This window comes from Oncorhynchus tshawytscha, linkage group LG13 (assembly GCF_018296145.1).
Source record: "Oncorhynchus tshawytscha isolate Ot180627B linkage group LG13, Otsh_v2.0, whole genome shotgun sequence".
NCBI lineage: Eukaryota > Metazoa > Chordata > Actinopteri > Salmoniformes > Salmonidae > Oncorhynchus > Oncorhynchus tshawytscha.
Genome location: NC_056441.1, coordinates 65651828 through 65669655, shown reverse-complemented (window position 1 = coordinate 65669655; position 17828 = coordinate 65651828). Strand labels below are relative to the sequence as shown.

Genomic DNA, 17828 nt, shown 5'->3' with positions numbered 1-17828 from the left:
ATCTCAAATGTTTTTTCACCTGAAATCTGTGTGGTTCAGTTGGTAGAGCATGGAGGTTGCAACGTCCCGGTCATGGGTTCGAGTCCTGTGGGGCCCTGGACACCCATATGAAAATGTATGGATGATGCACTACTGCAAGTCCTTTTGGATAAACGCGTCTGCTAAATGGCATATATCATATATTATGTTAATAACACATACTGTACATTATTTGTATTACACTACAACTGGATACATAAAGACAACCTTTTCCTCAGACTTTAGTGTGATGGTGACCTATTTGGTAAAACACCAAGAAACCCTTAAGGGAGCAACCTTAATAGGACAGAAAATTAAAGAACAGATAAAGCATAATCATTAAATGTTTTAATTAGGTTCAAACAGAAAAGAATAGCTACTGCCCCAATGGAGATGGCTAAATATAATCTAAGCACAAGACCCAGTCATCTTGCTAAAATGTCTCCTGAATAGGAAGGTCTAGTGGGCTTCTCTCTCTCTGCGGTCTGACACTGAATTCCCCTTTAGGCCCTTGTCTTAAACAGGTCTGGTATAGTATGTCTGTGGCGTTAGTCCAGTGACCCACATCTTTACATTGGTGGACACCTCTAGCACACTGACTCAATTATAGAGAGAGGGATGGAGAAGTCCCATAAAATAACTAGAACAAGTGAGATGTCCTAGAAAAGTGGAAAACATATTTTCTCACTTCTATACAGAAAAGGGGCAGAGGGAGGTAAACGTCCCAAATAAAGGATCAAATACTTGATGAGAATTAAGTATTTACTGTCAAATACAAGTCATTCTTGGTAGAATTATCTACACATTTTATCCAACGACTTCGAGTGAAAATGTAATAACTGAATATGCCACCATAAAGCCAATGTAGCATATCACTGTTGATCTTCATGTGATGAACCTGATCTCGAGTATCAACCTATGTAAAGTACTCAAACACTGATTGGTATATCTTGTTCACAGAAGAAAAAATACATTCTCACCCCATTTTTCTATAATCTATGTCCCAGTTCTATATTCGGTCATGTACTGTATATACACTGGAAACACCATTTCTGAACCTATTAATACCCATGATTTCCTACTAATGCATAATGCAGATATGCATAGGAGTGTTTGAATTGCTCTGAGACTGAGCTTTTCCTCTGGGTCTTAGGGGATGTCCGAATTGCCAAGAGATTCAGAAATGTGCCCAAGGCATAGTTCAACCCAATTACATAAGTCTATGATTCCAACTAATTAGCAGAAATTAGTGAGCAAAGGGGTTGTGGTTTAACCCTTAAATGAGGTTGCGCTGAAGGGTTATTATAGCTTCAGAAGAAGTTATTGGGCCAACATACTGTAATAAACCTGGGTGTACACAATAGTGCTGTTTTAAGTAGCCAGACTTCATGAAATATAACATCTATTTATATAAAATTAAGAGAAAAACAAAATTGTTGTTTGGAACGATTAATTAGCTTAATATTTCATCCACTTAATTATTGATTGAACTTGCAAGACAAGTGTATTGTTATTATTGTAATGACTTGGAATCATGGATTAGTTTTAGTTGAATACAGAGGCTAGTGGAGGAAACTGTAGGAGGACAAGCTCATTGTAATGGCTGTAATGGAATCAATGGAATGGTACCAAACACATCTAACATATGGAAACAACGTGTTTGAGTCCATTCCAGCCATTACAATTAGCCTGTTCTCCTATAGCTCCTCCCACCAGCCTCCTCTGGTTGAATGCATTCGTCCATATTGATTTATTATCCATCAATAAGCCCCACCCCATCGTTAAGCCCCGCCCTAGAGGTATTGAGTGGGATACAAGGGAGCAGCAGTCTGTCAGACATTGCAGTGGCCATCACTTCTCCAGTGAACAAGTGAATTCTGAATTTGCATCCTATCAGGTAAGGTTCTCAAGTTTTCTTTCATTCACTTTTCATTTCAGCAAGCTTTAGTAAACATGATAGATAATATGATATTTAGAAATGTTCAACTATATGTAATGAGTGGGACCCAGATATGCTATTAAATTAATGATTTTGATGTTTTATTTGGAAAACTAAAGATGTTTGAAATACATCCACAGGTACACCTCCAATTGACTCAAATTATGTCAATTAGCCTATCAAAAGCTTCTAAAGCCATGACATAATTTTCTGGAATTGTCCAAGCTGTTTAAAGGCACAGCCAACTTTGTGTATGTAAACTTCTGACCCACTGAAATTGTGATACAGTGAATTATAAGTGAAATAATCTGTCTGTAAACAATTGTTGGAAAAATTACGTGTGTCATGCACAAAGTAGATGTCCTAACTGACTTGACAAAACTATAGTTTGTTAACAAGAAACTTGTGGATTGGTTGAAAAATGAGTTTCACTTGACTCCAAGTGTATGTAAACTTCCGACTTCAACTGTATGTATTACTACATTTTTTATTTCACTTGCCAATTTGATATTGCTATTACAGCTACACAGAACCAGGGTAATATTTCTGAAAAAGCTCTGGTTTAGACTGACAAAATTCCCTCACCTTTCTTGTACCTCCTGGGATATTTGTCAGTAGCGCCCACCTCAACAGTGACCACATGCCGAAGGTTGTCTGGATTACTGAGTTGTTGGCTGAGAAAGTTGTATATTTCAGCTCTGACTGTGCCACTTAGCTGTACTTTAGAGTGTGGGAAAGAGAGAGGGAGTTGAGAGGAATACATTTTGGGGGAATGAAAATGCTTGAAGAGATGGAAAACAAGCAACAATCGATGAGGGAAATGTGTTGGGGTATCTATTTCAGACAAAGAAGCTGGATAGATTTCTCCATTGGTTGTCATCATTGGCATCAAGTCATTCTTATATTTAAAAAATGTTATTTAACTAGGCAAGTCAGTTAAAAACAAATTCTTATTTACAATATTGGCCAAATCCGGATGATGCTGGGCCAATTGTGCAGCGCCCTATGGGACTCCTAATCACGGTCGGTTGTGATACAGCCTGTGTAGTCCTTGACTTTTTCTTATTAAATAGCTATTTTTGGTTGTTTATGAGACCCCAACAGAGAAAATGTAAATCCTTCCGGACATAAAGACTTGCATGGCCCCTTGTTTGGTGGTCTGCATAGTCAGCACAGAGGTCCACACATTCCTAATCCCAGTTGACAATATGCCAACAAGGGCAGCCACTTTGCCAAAATCCCTGGGATTTGAAAGGACGGGAGAGATATAACCTTACTGTTGATGTATTTCTCTAGCTAAATATTTCCCTGAGTGAATATTGATAATATAGACCAGAAAATATGTGCACAATCTGAATTCCTATGCAGGTTGTTTGATCGACCATCTCTCAGGATGACGCACCAATTCCCAGCCCTCTCCAGTGGTCAGAAGCAGGAGCTCCAGGAGATTGCCCTTCGTATCGTCACTCCAGGGAAGGGCATTCTGGCTGCTGATGAGTCTGTTGGTTAGTAGGGAGCTCTGTATGTTCTCTCTGCACTGGAAAACAGTTGGAATGAAAATGATTACGTAACAATCTTCATGTATGTATGGTATCAACAATAACAGTGGGACCTACTTTCAAGAAATCAGACAAATGTTAATTTCCAGTGGTGCTTGCCAGAACCCTCTACAAAGCAGTGGTACAGGATGGTATCCAAAAGATTATTCAGTTTTTATAAATGTAGGTTTACCAGAGTGTGAACATGTTTGTTTCTAATGTTCCTGGAAACAGGCAGCATGGCAAAGCGCCTTAACCAGATAGGGGTTGAGAACACTGAGGAGAACCGCCGGCAGTACCGCCAGATCCTCTTCAGGGCTGACGACCGCATCAACAGCTGCATCGGAGGAGTCATCTTCTTCCATGAGACGCTGTACCAGCACGCTGATGATGGCACGCCCTTTGTCAAGATGATCAAGGACAGGGGCATCACTGTGGGAATCAAGGTACTGTACGAGCAAAGCGGTCATAGGGGCCAATGGTGATATCTGAAGTATGTTTTATGTCTCTGGTCTCTAGCTTGGGCAAGAATACCTCTTGACCCTACTTCTACTGTATATAACATTATCGAGGGAAGGAATGAGAATGTAGAACATAAGGCTACTTGATATGCTCCAATAGACAGTTCCAGGAAGGGAACAGGTTTCAACATTACGGAGGCCAAAAGGTAGCACAGATACACTCGGATCAGGAGTTCTACCCCTAATGGGGTAGATGGTGCAGTGCTATGGGTAGAATGGCTGCTATTAATATCAACACCATCTGGTTGAAAATAAGATAGCTTTAAGACATGGAGAAGATCAGTGTGAAGGGGAGGGATTCTTATTTTTGATCTGCTTTATCTCTTTCTTCAGGTTGACAAGGGTGTTGTCCCCTTGGCAGGAACCAATGGAGAATCTACCACTCAGGGTAGGGCTAAGACCCCTTGGGTTCTAGTCAATCTGATCATCATAACTATCTGAATTTGACAGTTACAAATGAGTCTGCCACTCATTGGTGAATCCCAATCCTTACCAGCCTTGTTAATTTCTTTTTCATCCTATAGGACTGGATGGGCTCTCAGAACGCTGTGTTCAGTATAAGAAGGATGGGGCAAACTTTGCTAAGTGGCGCTGTGTGTTCAAGATCAGTGAGACCACCCCCTCTAAACTGTCCATTGAAGAGAATGCAAATGTCCTGGCTCGATATTCAAGCATTTGCCAGCAGGTAAGGACTCCACAAATGCAGTTTAAAGGCACAATATCAGGTATGATGAAATATCATAATTGCAGGAGGTAACATCAGCAACGCCTTCTAATCATGCGGATTATGTCATTTTTCTTTCACCCAGCATGGGATTGTGCCTATTGTGGAGCCAGAGATTTTGTCTGATGGAGATCATGATCTGAGGCGTTGTCAGTATGTCACAGAGAAGGTGGGACCGTACCCCAACTCTTAACCTGTTAGTATGTAATATGTATTTCTAACATTGCCAGTTTATTATGTTCCATGTGTTCCCCTGTGTTGTGCAGGTGCTAGCTGCATTGTACAAGGCCATGTCTGACCATCATGTGTACCTGGAGGGCACTCTGCTCAAGCCCAATATGGCCACTCCTGGCCACAGCTGCCCCACCAAATACAGCGCAGAGGAGGTCGCCATGGCAACGGTTACAGCCTTGCGCCGCACCGTCCCTCCTGCTGTCACGGGTAAGGTCATAGGCCATTGACCAGTTATATTGCCTCTCACTCTCAATGAAGCTCAGAAAGAGAGTACATGCAATACCCGTGTCAGATTCAGTCACTTTACCAGTGATTTGGCATTATGAACATATATTAATTTATTGGCAGTTTGTAAAGCACTTATGGTGCTGATAGAAATCCATTAACTGTTCACTCACAGCGATTTCTATTTATTTTCTGTGTGTGCAGGAGTAACGTTCCTTTCTGGGGGTCAGAGTGAAGAGGAGGCCTCTGTCCACCTGAATGCCATCAACAACTGCTCCTTGGTGAAGCCCTGGGCCCTCACCTTCTCGTACGGCCGAGCCCTTCAGGTCTCCGCACTCAAAACCTGGCGTGGACATAAAGAGAATGAGAGTGCTGCCACTGAGCAGTTTATCAAGAGAGCAGAGGCATGTACATCACTTTGTTTTCAGCCTCTTGATCAACCTGGCTTTCATCTTTTAGCACTTAGTGTTGTTGAGGAACATTTTGTTTTTTGCATTTCACCATTTTCCGTGTGGAACGGTCATCTGAGGAAGTGATCTATGTATTCAGCTGACATGAAGTGAGTTTCACCCCTAAAAGTGTTTGTGTGTTTGCCCCTCATACCCCCATCCCCTTTCTCTCACTATCAGGTGAATGGCTTGGCCTGTCAGGGGAAGTACACTGGTGGCGGGGACAGTGAATCTGACCAGATCTATGTGGCCAATCATGCATACTGAAGAGCCAGTGATGCCTCACATTACAGCTTTGGTTAACCAATAGCATCGTCCACTGTCACTGCTATACCAATGGCCAATCACAGGCATGTGCTGTCTATAATTCTACTGTCTGTATTCTAGGAGCTATAATATAGTTACTTGAGTGTACACACTTGTTATTAAAAAATGTTGCACATTGGTGGACCCACTAGATGTAAGTGTCTAATGAAATTAGTCATTAACGGATGTCCTTTGATTAGACACTTTCAACAATATTATTGTAACCTTTGAGATGACAACATATTCTTGTGGTAGTAGCAAAATGAAACCTAACTGATGTTTGGTTGTTTCATTATTTATTTTGATGAGATCCAGAATCAACTTTTGCCATGTAAAGACACTTTCCAAACTGCTGCACTAAGCATTAGATAGGGTGCGTGGTGTAGGCCTATTGTGTGTGACGAGAATGGAGAATTCTAGCTTTCTTGAAAAGACCATATTGCCATTCCAAATTCTGGATTAATGATGGGATATGTGTGTCTAAACAAAATAGCTGTGTGAAGATACGATTTTGTAGAAATTGTGTGTGTGTTCTTGCATAGAGGCAGAAAGTTCCAAAGATGTGGTTTTGGATGAACTAATGGACAGCTGGACTTACAGTAAATAGTGTTGTTGGAAAAATGTTATTTTTGTGACTTAGCTAAGTATTGTTCTCTATGCAACTGATTATCAAATACTGTAGTGCAAAAGTAATAACAATAAATTGTGTTGAGTTGAAACAATCTGGTTTTATTTCTCAGAAATTAATCTTGGTTAAACCAGAATTAAAATATCCCATAATTTGGTCAGATGCTCATGCTCCATAGTCTGTCCAGGAAGACTAGGCCTACTCACAAATATATATTTTTTAACTGCACCAAAGAGTAGGCCTACCTACACATTGCATGATTTGTACATTATTTTCTACAGTAGTCAAACTCTGATAATGTTATACAGTTCTTGATTTTAACAGATTTCTTAGTTAATTTATCCTCACCCATAAACTAGTAGGCTACTTGTAGCTTGTCATCTGATTTGCTTTCCCATACCATGGTCCATGGCACCATCTACTGGCTTAAGAGTAGTTGACGATGATATATTAGGGTGTTTTCACATAGTCCTCTTTAAAAAGAACGCATCTCAGTCCTCTTTAGGGTGAACAAAAAAAAAAGCTCAAGAACTATTTTATTTTTGTATTCACACTGTCCTTGCCTCTGAATGAGGACTAAACTATTTTGCCTGTTCACTTCACCTATTTTGTGGACTGAGTCCTCTTTGCATTCACATTGATATGTTTAGAGAGGAACCAAAATCTTTTTCCAACATGCACATGTTTTTACAAAGTGCAGGACAAGCCATTCAATCAGAATGTGTTATCGGACAGCTAGATATACCTACTTACATTTTGGAAGCTAATAGATTGCATTTTATTACAATATCAGACATAATAATTGTAATCAGAATATACTATTAACATGTACATTTAATTGCTAACAGAATAAATAGCAACTGAATAACTGCAGAATAAATAATGCTGTAATTGAAAATTGTACACCCAATGTAGGCTACTGCCCCTTTAAGAGCTAGAATACTGTATATAGACATTATTTTTTTTTTCTACTGGGTCATTGACTTGTTTATTGTGTTATTGGCTTGTGTATTGTTTACTCTGTGTGTTGTCTGTGTCACACTGCTTTGCTTTATCTTGGCCAGGTCACAGTTGTAAATGAGAACGTGTTCTCAACTAGCCTACCTGGTTAAATAAAGGTGAAATAAATAAAAAATGATTATGTACCCAACGTTGTGATTCTCACCAAATAGATTGTCTTCTCACACTATGCAAACCCCCCAATCAATAAACAGTTGATTAAGCTATCTTAGCCTGTAGATCAAATATTGCAAACAAATAATATGAACTAAAAACTCCACACATTCAACATCTTCTCTCTTGTGGCACCAATGTGAGTGTTAAGGGCAAGGGAAACTGTTGCAGTAGCCTAGTGTGTGGTGCGGGAATAATGACAAACGAACCTGAGCTTTGCGTTCACATTGCCCCCCCCAAAATTGGAACCCGATCGCGGAATTCAAGCGAACTCTCAGTTCGTTTCGCTTTTGGGGCCCTTGATGGGTCTGAGTTCATTTGGAGTGTTCACACTGCACAGAAAAATAAGCGCACCGCACTGAGTTCACAAACATTCGTTGAAAGGGTCGGGACCAAGCTTGAAACATTAGGAAGGTCCTCATTCTTCTTGAGGTCCAAGAAGGTCCTCATTCATAAACAATGTATGTGTGTATATACTTTGTAAATGCAATATTATTGGTGTAGGCCAGCCTATAATAATAGGTTGCTGGCCACTACTCATAAAGACAATTGATACATTATGACGATTTAAAATTGCAAGGCGATAATGGCTAAACAATAACAATCGAATAATCTGCTCACCTGAAAACCTTTTTAGCTGAAATTATTCGCGTAATTATACCAATACCCCACACCTGTGTTTATTGATTTAACATTTATTCTATCAGGGAGGCATACTGACACCCAGGTCTCTTTTACAGATGAGCCCTGTGGACTAGTTTGTTTGGCGGAGGTAGGCATTTCTAGAGTTCTCTACTGGGCACATTTCCTGTATTGATGAATGCCCTCGCGAAGAAGCGCGGTTCTGCACCGGGAGAAGTGTAGCTAGCTAGTAGACAGCTTTAAGCGCGATTGATACCTTATTTCGTGTTTATGCACTATACTAATATGGTTTTCTAATCGGTTGTGATCTACTTGAATACCGTTTTGAGAACTCGCTTTTTATTTCAACTTCACGCTAAAATAAACTAGCTAACGTTAGCTACTATGTCGGGAGGCGTCGTGCGAGGCCCTGCAGGAAATAACGATTGTCGTATTTACGTCGGAAATCTACCCCCTGATATTCGCACCAAAGATGTCGAGGACGTGTTTTACAAATACGGAGCGATTCGCGACATCGACTTGAAAAATCGGAGAGGAGGACCTCCCTTTGCCTTTATCGAATTTGAAGATCCCAGGTAGCTAAAGGCTAGCTTGTTAGCAACTCGTGCACTACTCTAACGTTACTATACTGTAACTTGAATATCTATGCTCATGCAACGTCGACTTAGTTTGCACATGTAACTAAAGTTAAAGTAACTAGCCATTTTCGTTTTAAGAATGTAACGTTAATTGGCTTGACCGCTGGTTTCGTCTCTTTCTGCAGTGGCACATTGTGAAGTTGTCTTTGTTTGTGGCTAGCCAACTAAACGCCACGAGTTAAAGTAAATTGTTGAGTTTAGCCGGCTAATGAGTTACGCCACAGGGTGCTGTGTGGACGATTGTTTAACTAACATTTTCTATCACTTTTTCAGGGATGCCGACGATGCAGTGTACGGACGAGACGGCTATGACTACGACGGTTATCGGCTGCGAGTTGAATTCCCTCGGAGCGGCAGGGGTGGGGGGAGAGGCGGCTTTGGTGGTGGTGGTGGGGGGGTTGGTGGCGCCCCTAGAGGCAGATACGGGCCGCCATCCAGACGCTCCGAGTACAGGGTCATTGTCTCTGGTGAGTTGTGTAACTAGGTTGGAGACTTACCGTTGCTGAGGTCTCATTTTCAAGTGATCGAAAAGGGTCGCCCCTGGTCAATGATGGCACAGAATCATCTGTCTGGAGACTTAATTTCAACACGCTCTGTCCAGTACCTCAAGATATGGTTGTCATATTCTAATGACATTTTCAGGGCTGATTTTAGAACAGAGTAGATTCAAATAAACTGTGATATTATGCAAATGAGGCAGTACGGAATACATAATTACAATAACTTAAGACTAATAGTTTTACTGTATGGTTGTCATATGAACAAATCTTTGTGCTTTGTGAAAAACAGTATGTAACAATTTACTTTTGACTTTATGCAAATTAGCTACTTAATATGCTAATTCTTATGTACAGAAGAAAAATGACAGCATAGCATGTTAAACCCATTCATTTAAAGTGCCAATCTTATGTAACGGTACCAAATGTAAGTCCCAGATTTTCTTCTAGTCAGGGCATTCTGGAACATAGGAGGGGAAGGAAAGACGTACCTTTACTTCTGCCCAAGGACGTCTGATGACTGTAAAATGCCCTCAGGACTTTCCCGTACTTGTTTGCAATACAATGTCACATCGATCTTACTCTGGTAGAGTGAGGAATACTCAGTGCAAAGAGCAAATATGAACACCAATTTCACAGGTTTCATAAAAAATGCTGTCCCACAGCATAGCGCCACAGTCAAATAATATTACTAGAAAATATTCATGAAATCACAAGTGCAATAATTGCAAAACACAGCTTAGCCTTTTGTTAATCCACCTGTTGTCTCAGATTTTGAAATTATGCTTTTACAGCAAAAGCAATACAAGCGTTTCTGTAGCATCAGGCAACTTGGTCACACAAATCAGAAAAGCAATCAAATTAATCGTTTACCTTTGATCTTCGGATGTTTTCACTCAAGAGACTCCCAGTTAGACAACAAATGTTCCTTTTGTTCCATAGATATTTTTTTATATCCAAATACCTCCGTTAGTTTGGTGCGTTATGCCCAGGAATCCACCGGAAAGAGCGTTCACGACAACGCAGACACAAATTCCAAATTATATCTATAATGTCCACATAAACATGTCAAATGTTTTTTTTATAATCAATCCTCAGGGTGTTTTTCAAATATCTATTCCATAATATATCAACCGGGACAGTTGGCTTTTCACTAGGACCGGGAGTAACAATGGCCGCCTTTCTCTTTTGCGCACAACTCGCTCTACAACTAGACTGACACCTCGAGGGAGCGATAGGAAAAGGAATCTGGTTGATATCCCTTTTAAATGGAGCAATGGGAGGTTATGGAACATGGAGTTTTCAAAATAGAAGCCACTTCCTGGTTAGATTTTTTTTTTCTCAGGGTTTTGCCTGCAATATCAGGTTATACTCAGACAATATTTTGACAGTTTTGGAAACATTAGAGTTTTCTATCCTAATCTGTCAATGATATGCCTATTCTAGCATCTGGTCTTGAGAAATAGGCTGCTTGCTTTGGGAACGTTATTTTTCATAAAAATAGTGCCCCTAGCTTCAAGAGGTTATTAACAGGCACCGCATTGATTATATGCAACGCAGGACAAGCTAGTTTTAAACTAGTAATATCATCAACCATGTGTAGTTAACTAGTGATTATGTTAAGATGGATTGTTTTTTATAAGATAAGTAGCTAGCTAGCATTAAACGTATTCCTTGCTGCACTCGCGTAACAGTTGGTCAGCCTCCCATGAAGTCTCCTTGTGGATTGCAATATAATCGGCATCCAAAAATGCCGGTTACCAATTGTTATGCATATTTGAAATCGGTCCAGATTAATCGGTCAACCTCTAGTTGATATACGTCACTTGTTGCACTGCATGTCACCACGTTGACCTACTGTGCAAACGGTAACTTACCAGTCTTTAATATTTCAACAACACTGTGCTGGTGGTCTTCTGTATTTCACTAACAAATGGACTCCCTGTGTTAACATAGCAGGTGTAAAGTAATCGCCTGAAAGTAGGTCCCCTACATACTGGGCTGCATTCAGTATGACCAGTTGGAAAACTGGGAGGGGTTGGGGAACGCTGTGAACATGGCCACTGCCCTTTTATATACTCGCCATACCCAGCAAACGTAACTTAGTTCAAGAATGTATCAAACGTTGAAGTGAACTGAACGCACCCCGGGTCTTAGCGAGAAGGAAAATAAGCTGTTGGGCAGACCTCTTCTGCACTGTTCAACCAATCCAGTAAATGTGGAGGAGGAGTTAAGATGGAGTATTGCTGGAACATCTGGTTTTTGGGTACTCGGCAGAGGCTGATTGGCTAGTTACTTTTTCACAAGACGGAAGCGGTTGTCTTCGGGTCCACTAAATATTGATAGTTAATTCATATCCATGTCTTCTACATTAGTTCATTGTTTCTGGTGGGGTAGAACCAGCCTGGTTTAGTTATTCTCTGTGCAGATTCTGAATTATACTGCTATGCCACAGATCTATTGAGCAAGTTTGTACCATTGAGCAAAGTGTTATCACTGAGTAAAACATATCTAATTTATATGCTCTTCTCTCCAAAGGGCTTCCTCAGAGTGGCAGCTGGCAGGACCTCAAGGATCACATGCGTGAGGCTGGGGATGTATGTTATGCTGATGTTTTCAGAGATGGAACTGGGGTTGTGGAGTTTGTGCGCAAAGAAGACATGACCTACGCCGTTCGAAAACTGGATAACACCAAATTCCGATCTCACGAGGTATGCTTTCAGGTTTGATTGGTGGTTCATGGATTTGATTGTAAAGGATATGATTCTATTTTTGTTAAAGATAACTAAAGTGACTAATAACACTTGAATCTTTCCCCTCAACCTTTCCCCACTTTCAATCCAGTGACTACTTGTGCAGCCTTTCAAGAACTGAAGGCTTGTTTTGATGCAATGGAAGGAACCGTTTGAGGTGGAAATGCTTTTCGTTTCAACGTCCAGTTCTTTTTGTGTGTCTACCAGGGAGAGACCGCTTACGTTCGCGTGAAAGTAGATGGTCCCCGCAGCCCGAGCTATGGAAGATCACGTTCCAGGAGCCGCAGTCGAAGCAGGAGCCGCAGCGCAGCCAGTCGCAGCCGCAGCAACTCTCGCGGTGGTGGTACCCGTGGTGGCAGAGGATCTCCTCGCTACTCTCCACGCCATAGCCGCTCTCGCTCCCGTTCCTAAACTCTGTTGCCCTTTTGGTGGATCCCCTGTAAACAGTTCCCCTCTACACTTGTTTTTACCCCCTTTTGAGTTTTTCCAGAAGTCAACTATAGATTTGAATTTTTGCATTTCATCTCCTGATGTCCTAGTGGAAGGTCTTGGTATGTAGGTCTATCACCTTTCCTCCCTCCCCAGACCCTCCCTACTTTAGTCCTTTTGTTTTGATCCCTTTCAATTCATTTTGATTTACCGATTGTCTGTCCTCAATTTTTGCAACACTTGAAACCCGGTTGTTCTTTTTAATGAGATCAATGTTTTTGTAAGTGTTGGAAAATTGAGATGTACTTTTTCATGGGATGGTGGGAGTTCATTGCTAAACTGTTTTACCCTTGTGTCTTCCTTTAGACATCTGAAGATAAGGATTAAAGAGTGATTTGGAATAAAAGTTGTGGAGCACATTTCATTTGTTTGATCAGGATAGGACATCTTAGGAGGAGTCAGGTCGAGGCAATGGTATGCTTTAGTATTGATTATTTGCATCTATTGATAAAATGGTTGCTACAAGATGCATGATTGTCTCTTGAATGTAGCACAATTTTCTATATCAGATATACTTATTGTTTGGCAACCTTTTTTAAGCACTGATAAACAGTGCATGTATTTGGTTTTGTGCCAGGACAAATGTCCTGGGGTATACCTTTTCAACTTTAATGTTACATAGGAACCCTTTTTTCTTTTATAGATGCTGGTTTAATTAGACAGGGGCTCTGGGCTTGTTTCAGCTCAAACATTGAGAAATATATATTTTTTAATCTAAACTGAATTTGATGCTTTTGGTGCTCACTTTTTTAAATTGATCATTAGTAGTGACATGTCATGAGTGCACAATATAAGAAGTGGGCTGGGCCCAAATCAGACATGATTCTAATGGTTTCCCTCTGATTTTTTTCCTGGTATTTCAAGGTTTTGATTGGAGGAGTGGCTCAGTGGATCCCAATCCTTGGAGCCGGATCAGAGGAGCGTTTAGGGAAGGGATAGGCAAGGATGGATGCTTGGAGCCGGATCAATTTTCCAGGAATCAAATCAATTGAACTAATTAAGGAATCCTAGATGCAACTTTTTTGAATGGCCCAGTTTATTTCAATTTTTGAGCGATAAATATGCGCAGAGTCAAAGGATAAGGATTATTTACATTTTTGGAGTAAGAAAAAGGAAACTGAGGACCAGGAAGTTGGATCAAAGGATGCAAGGAGTCTGGTAAATAAGGCATTAAAATGTGGGATGGTTGGGGATTATATTTAGTATAGTTAGTCTTTATTACTTAAATTTACTTTACTCTTTCAGTTTAGCATTTTCAATAAAATCCTGAAAAGACATACCTGGTTTTTAGTTTTTCTTCTTCTTTTGAATGAATGTTAAAGCTGATCTTCATGTCCCTATGATGTAATAGAAGATAAATGCTTATTTGTAGACCTAATTGAAAACCCCAGTAAACCATCTACTCCAATGTATTACATTTTACACCGTGGGGTGGTTTCCCGGACACAGATTAATTTTAGTCCTGGACTAAACTATTTCAATGGAGATTCATAATTTACTGTATGTTTTAGTCCAGGACTAGGTTTAATCAAGAAATAACTGAATATAAACTCTGAAATAAGTGATGATAACAGCCTGTTAAGAGTTGTATGCGGTAGTGAGGAAATGTCATTCCAAGCAGATGTTTATATACATCTCACACAGACAATAAACATGGATTATATTTTTATTTAATTAATATCAGCCTATATAATCTCTCATACATTCATTGGTGCTGATATCAATAAACTAACACATCGAGCATAATAAATAATCCGTACAGCTGAGTTTGTGAGGAGGCCTTCTCTACTTACCTCACCGTGTATTGTTAACGATGCATTGTGGGATGAAATAAGATGCTGGCAGAGAAGAGCTGCTAGAAAATGCTCAAAACACAAGAAGAGGTGGCAGCTCAGCCAATGGCAGGATAAGTTGTGTAGGGCGGGGGAGGTATTTTACGAGGGCAGTTTCCCCACATATTTGCTTTGAGTAAATCTTGTAAAATAATTTGTCGCAGCACGATCCATCAAGTAAGCAAAGCTTGATATCCACAAAGGGGAATTACCTGATTACGAAGGGGATAGTATCAGCATCTCCTAAATAAGGTGAGCGACAATGTTGAATAGCCTGCACGCACTCACACTTGACTTGTATGGATGGTGGTGATTCAGGTTGTCTAATTGAAGCGAAGTTTCTCGTACAAGGTAGCCTACTTTCTATTGTGAATTTAAATCGAAATAATGAACTAATGCGCAATCACTACCACCTGCAGGCTATTGGCACGAATCCGATCACCCTCGGACCCGTTAAATCATCCATCATTTAAAGGAATGATATGTAGAAATTAAACTAATAGTTGCTGTATCTGGATGTTTGAACTAGACTAGAATTGTGCATTTCAGGGGACAGATTCCTAATTGTATAAATGTGATGTCGCCATGTAGTTTTTAATTCTACCTGTATCGAGTTTCTTCCGCAACCTATTCGTATTGTACCTAACCAGCACAGGGTCGTAGTCACTCAACGTAATCTGGTGCCGAAATATAGACCAGCTATTATCCCAGTACATTCGGAAACACTGATAGAACCGCGTTGATTGCAACGTTGTATCATATCTGCACTTGATTGGCCTATTCTTTGATTTTCATCGTAAACCGCACCGTACGGTGAAGACGGGGTAAACCAATCATAGCTGCACGTGTTACCTGTGAATTCTGGCTTTATCACCTCACTAAACTTGTCATTTTGTATCTGTAATTATGTTAGTTTAGACTTGTTTCTTTTTGTTGTCCTTGTTTGCAGGCATGACTGACAGGAAGGCAGTAATCAAGAATGCTGACATGTCTGAGGACATGCAGCAGGATGCAGTGGACTGTGCTACCCAGGCCATGGAGAAGTACAATATAGAAAAGGACATTGCAGCCTACATAAAGAAGGTGAGATGTGAATACTGTGTTGTCAGGCCTTTGGCCTATGTATTCCAATTAGAGTGTAGTCTTCCATGGTGCAAGCTGTTTAAATACGATGACCAGGCTGCAAGATGTGCATGCCATGAGGTCATTATCTTCCTCGTGCAGTCATTGATTACTAAAGCCCTGCTTTTTAAATCCCTATAGGAATTTGACAAGAAGTATAACCCTACATGGCATTGCATTGTTGGAAGGAACTTCGGCAGCTACGTCACTCATGAGACAAAGCATTTCATCTACTTCTACTTAGGGCAGGTGGCCATCCTCCTCTTCAAGTCTGGCTGAGTTCTCTTTGAGGCCTGGAGTGCCTCTCTTCCCAACATGGACTGTAATGCACTGGTGGCTGATGTCACAACCTCCCATACACTTCAAATATTAAAGTTAAAACATACCATGATACACAACTGGCTGTGTGCAACTGCATGGACTAAGATGTACCATATTTAATGTGTATATGTTACAGTAAAAATATTACTTTTCACTAGTTTCCATAAAATGCAACTGGAAGAGATTTTTGTTAATGCTACATTTTGTTATAATTAATTTGTAAATGCTTTAACAGTGGCCTTTGATTGTATAATAAATGAAAGCTAGAGATTGTAGTTGTGCATCTGCTTTCCCCCAGAGCTGTTTTGTTTTTAGTGACTTCTGTCCTGTCATTTTAAATGTGTTTAGTTGCTCCAGATGTTGACGTACTACAGCAGTTTGTAATACCTGTATATTGCCAGAGGTACAAGTGAGCCTAGCGCAGTGTATTTGGACATGTCGTCCCAGATTTGCAACTGCTGTTATCGATCCCATTATCTCACAATCTTATTTCATGAGCTGGACTGTCATCTGGCATTTTTCTATTGCTATTTCTATTCCAAGCTAGTAGAGTTCCTGTGCTAACTTGTTTAGATGCTTGGAGGTTCCATTTGCAGAGGGTTGACACCATCCACACTTGAACCTATTCTGGCTGTGCAACAAAGGACTGAATGTTGGCGTTCAGGTCCTTTTGTAGACTTTCAAATTGTAAGACAATATTAATAATTAGTGGTTACATTTTTTTTTTACTGTATTTGCTATGTTGGTTGTTTCTGTTTATAGTTTAATGCAAATTGCTGTATGATTTGCACAGACGTACCTCTTATTGTTCTCAGTTCATGGGCACCTGAACTCAATTGCACTTCACTAAAGGGATATTTCGGCAATGAGGCCCTAGATCTACTCTCCCAGAGTCCGATTCACTTGATACCATTATGTCTGTCCAGTGTGGAGGAAGTTGGTAGTTTCGTGAGCTAACGCTAACTAGCGTTGGTGTAATGACTTGAAGTTGCTAGTAGATATAGCGCGATGACTGGATGTCTATGGTTAACGGATCAAAGTTATAATTGACTCCCGGCAAGTAGCTAAAGGGCCTCGTTACCAAAATGCTGAAGTGTCCCTTTTAAAGGTGTCCAGTAAACTTGGAAACTTTAATATAGTCAATGTATAATCAAGCCAATGATTAAACGTTTCATTGTATCCTGATCACGTTCAATAGTTTTGTGATTACTTAACCATGTCTTTGACAATGCAGTCAAATGTGTAGCTATTGTTTCAAAACCATGGACAGTTACATTGGGTGGAGCCCACCACATATTATTTGGGCAATTGGCCATTAAGATTTCAGTAAGGTTGTTCCTGTTTGGAGGTGTAGCAATGTAGGGACAGACCCAGACAGATATTGGCTGGCAAATTAATTAACCTCGGAGGCAGCATGTTATATACAGTATGTGCTGCTTGGGATCTTTTCAGTACTCAAGTGCAAACACTACGCGACAACCTGAGTGTAGTGTAGTTTATTTCAGCAACTGAGCAGTAATATAGATTAGGGGAAATATTGATGCAACCAATTAGCAGTATATTACCCTTCCTAGTTCCAAAGACATTCGTTCTGCATAGAGGTCAATTGGAGGCAAGACTACAGAAGACAAAGTGAAGGACAAGTGACTGATAAATGATTTGTGGGTACAGACCACAAATACTACCCTAGGCTTCACAGGGAAACATACACTGACTGAATCAATGTTCTCGGTTTTCATAGTAGAATTATAGACACGCATGTGGTTATTATAAAAATGA

General features: G+C 40.3%; 3 protein-coding genes across 7 annotated transcripts; all 3 read left to right on the top strand.

The window, feature by feature from the left end:
• The first annotated feature begins 1810 nt into the window (after positions 1-1810).
• Positions 1811-7130, top strand: LOC112265524 (fructose-bisphosphate aldolase C-like). Its single transcript, XM_024442893.2, has 9 exons — positions 1811-1915; positions 3326-3462; positions 3730-3941; positions 4350-4404; positions 4541-4701; positions 4826-4909; positions 5007-5181; positions 5404-5603; positions 5829-7130. Exons 2-9 carry the CDS (start codon positions 3351-3353, stop codon positions 5913-5915), a joined length of 1086 nt encoding a protein of 361 aa, XP_024298661.1. The 5' UTR covers positions 1811-1915; positions 3326-3350; the 3' UTR covers positions 5916-7130.
• Positions 7131-8493: 1363 nt separating this feature from the next.
• Positions 8494-14051, top strand: LOC112265521 (serine/arginine-rich splicing factor 1B). 2 transcript variants are annotated; one of them, XR_006078679.1, is made up of 5 exons: positions 8494-8972; positions 9309-9502; positions 12071-12243; positions 12493-13188; positions 13639-13907. XR_006078679.1 is itself a non-coding variant. In XM_042296205.1 (4 exons), the coding sequence occupies exons 1-4, from the start codon at positions 8782-8784 to the stop codon at positions 12694-12696; spliced, it is 762 nt and encodes a 253-aa protein (XP_042152139.1). In that variant the 5' UTR covers positions 8494-8781; the 3' UTR covers positions 12697-14051. The 2 variants fall into 2 exon arrangements, 1 of the variants encoding a protein (XP_042152139.1); XM_042296205.1 differs by having other exon boundaries at positions 12493-14051.
• LOC112265522 (dynein light chain 2, cytoplasmic) lies at positions 13796-17234 on the top strand. 4 transcript variants are annotated; one of them, XM_024442891.2, is made up of 3 exons: positions 13796-13932; positions 15556-15689; positions 15870-17234. In XM_024442891.2, exons 2-3 carry the CDS (start codon positions 15558-15560, stop codon positions 16005-16007), a joined length of 270 nt encoding a protein of 89 aa, XP_024298659.1. In that variant the 5' UTR covers positions 13796-13932; positions 15556-15557; the 3' UTR covers positions 16008-17234. The 4 variants fall into 4 exon arrangements, with proteins under 4 accessions (XP_024298659.1, XP_042152140.1, XP_024298658.1 ...); XM_042296206.1 differs by lacking the exon at positions 13796-13932 and adding an exon at positions 14292-14858; XM_024442890.2 differs by lacking the exon at positions 13796-13932 and adding an exon at positions 14865-14957.
• Positions 17235-17828: the final 594 nt, after the last annotated feature.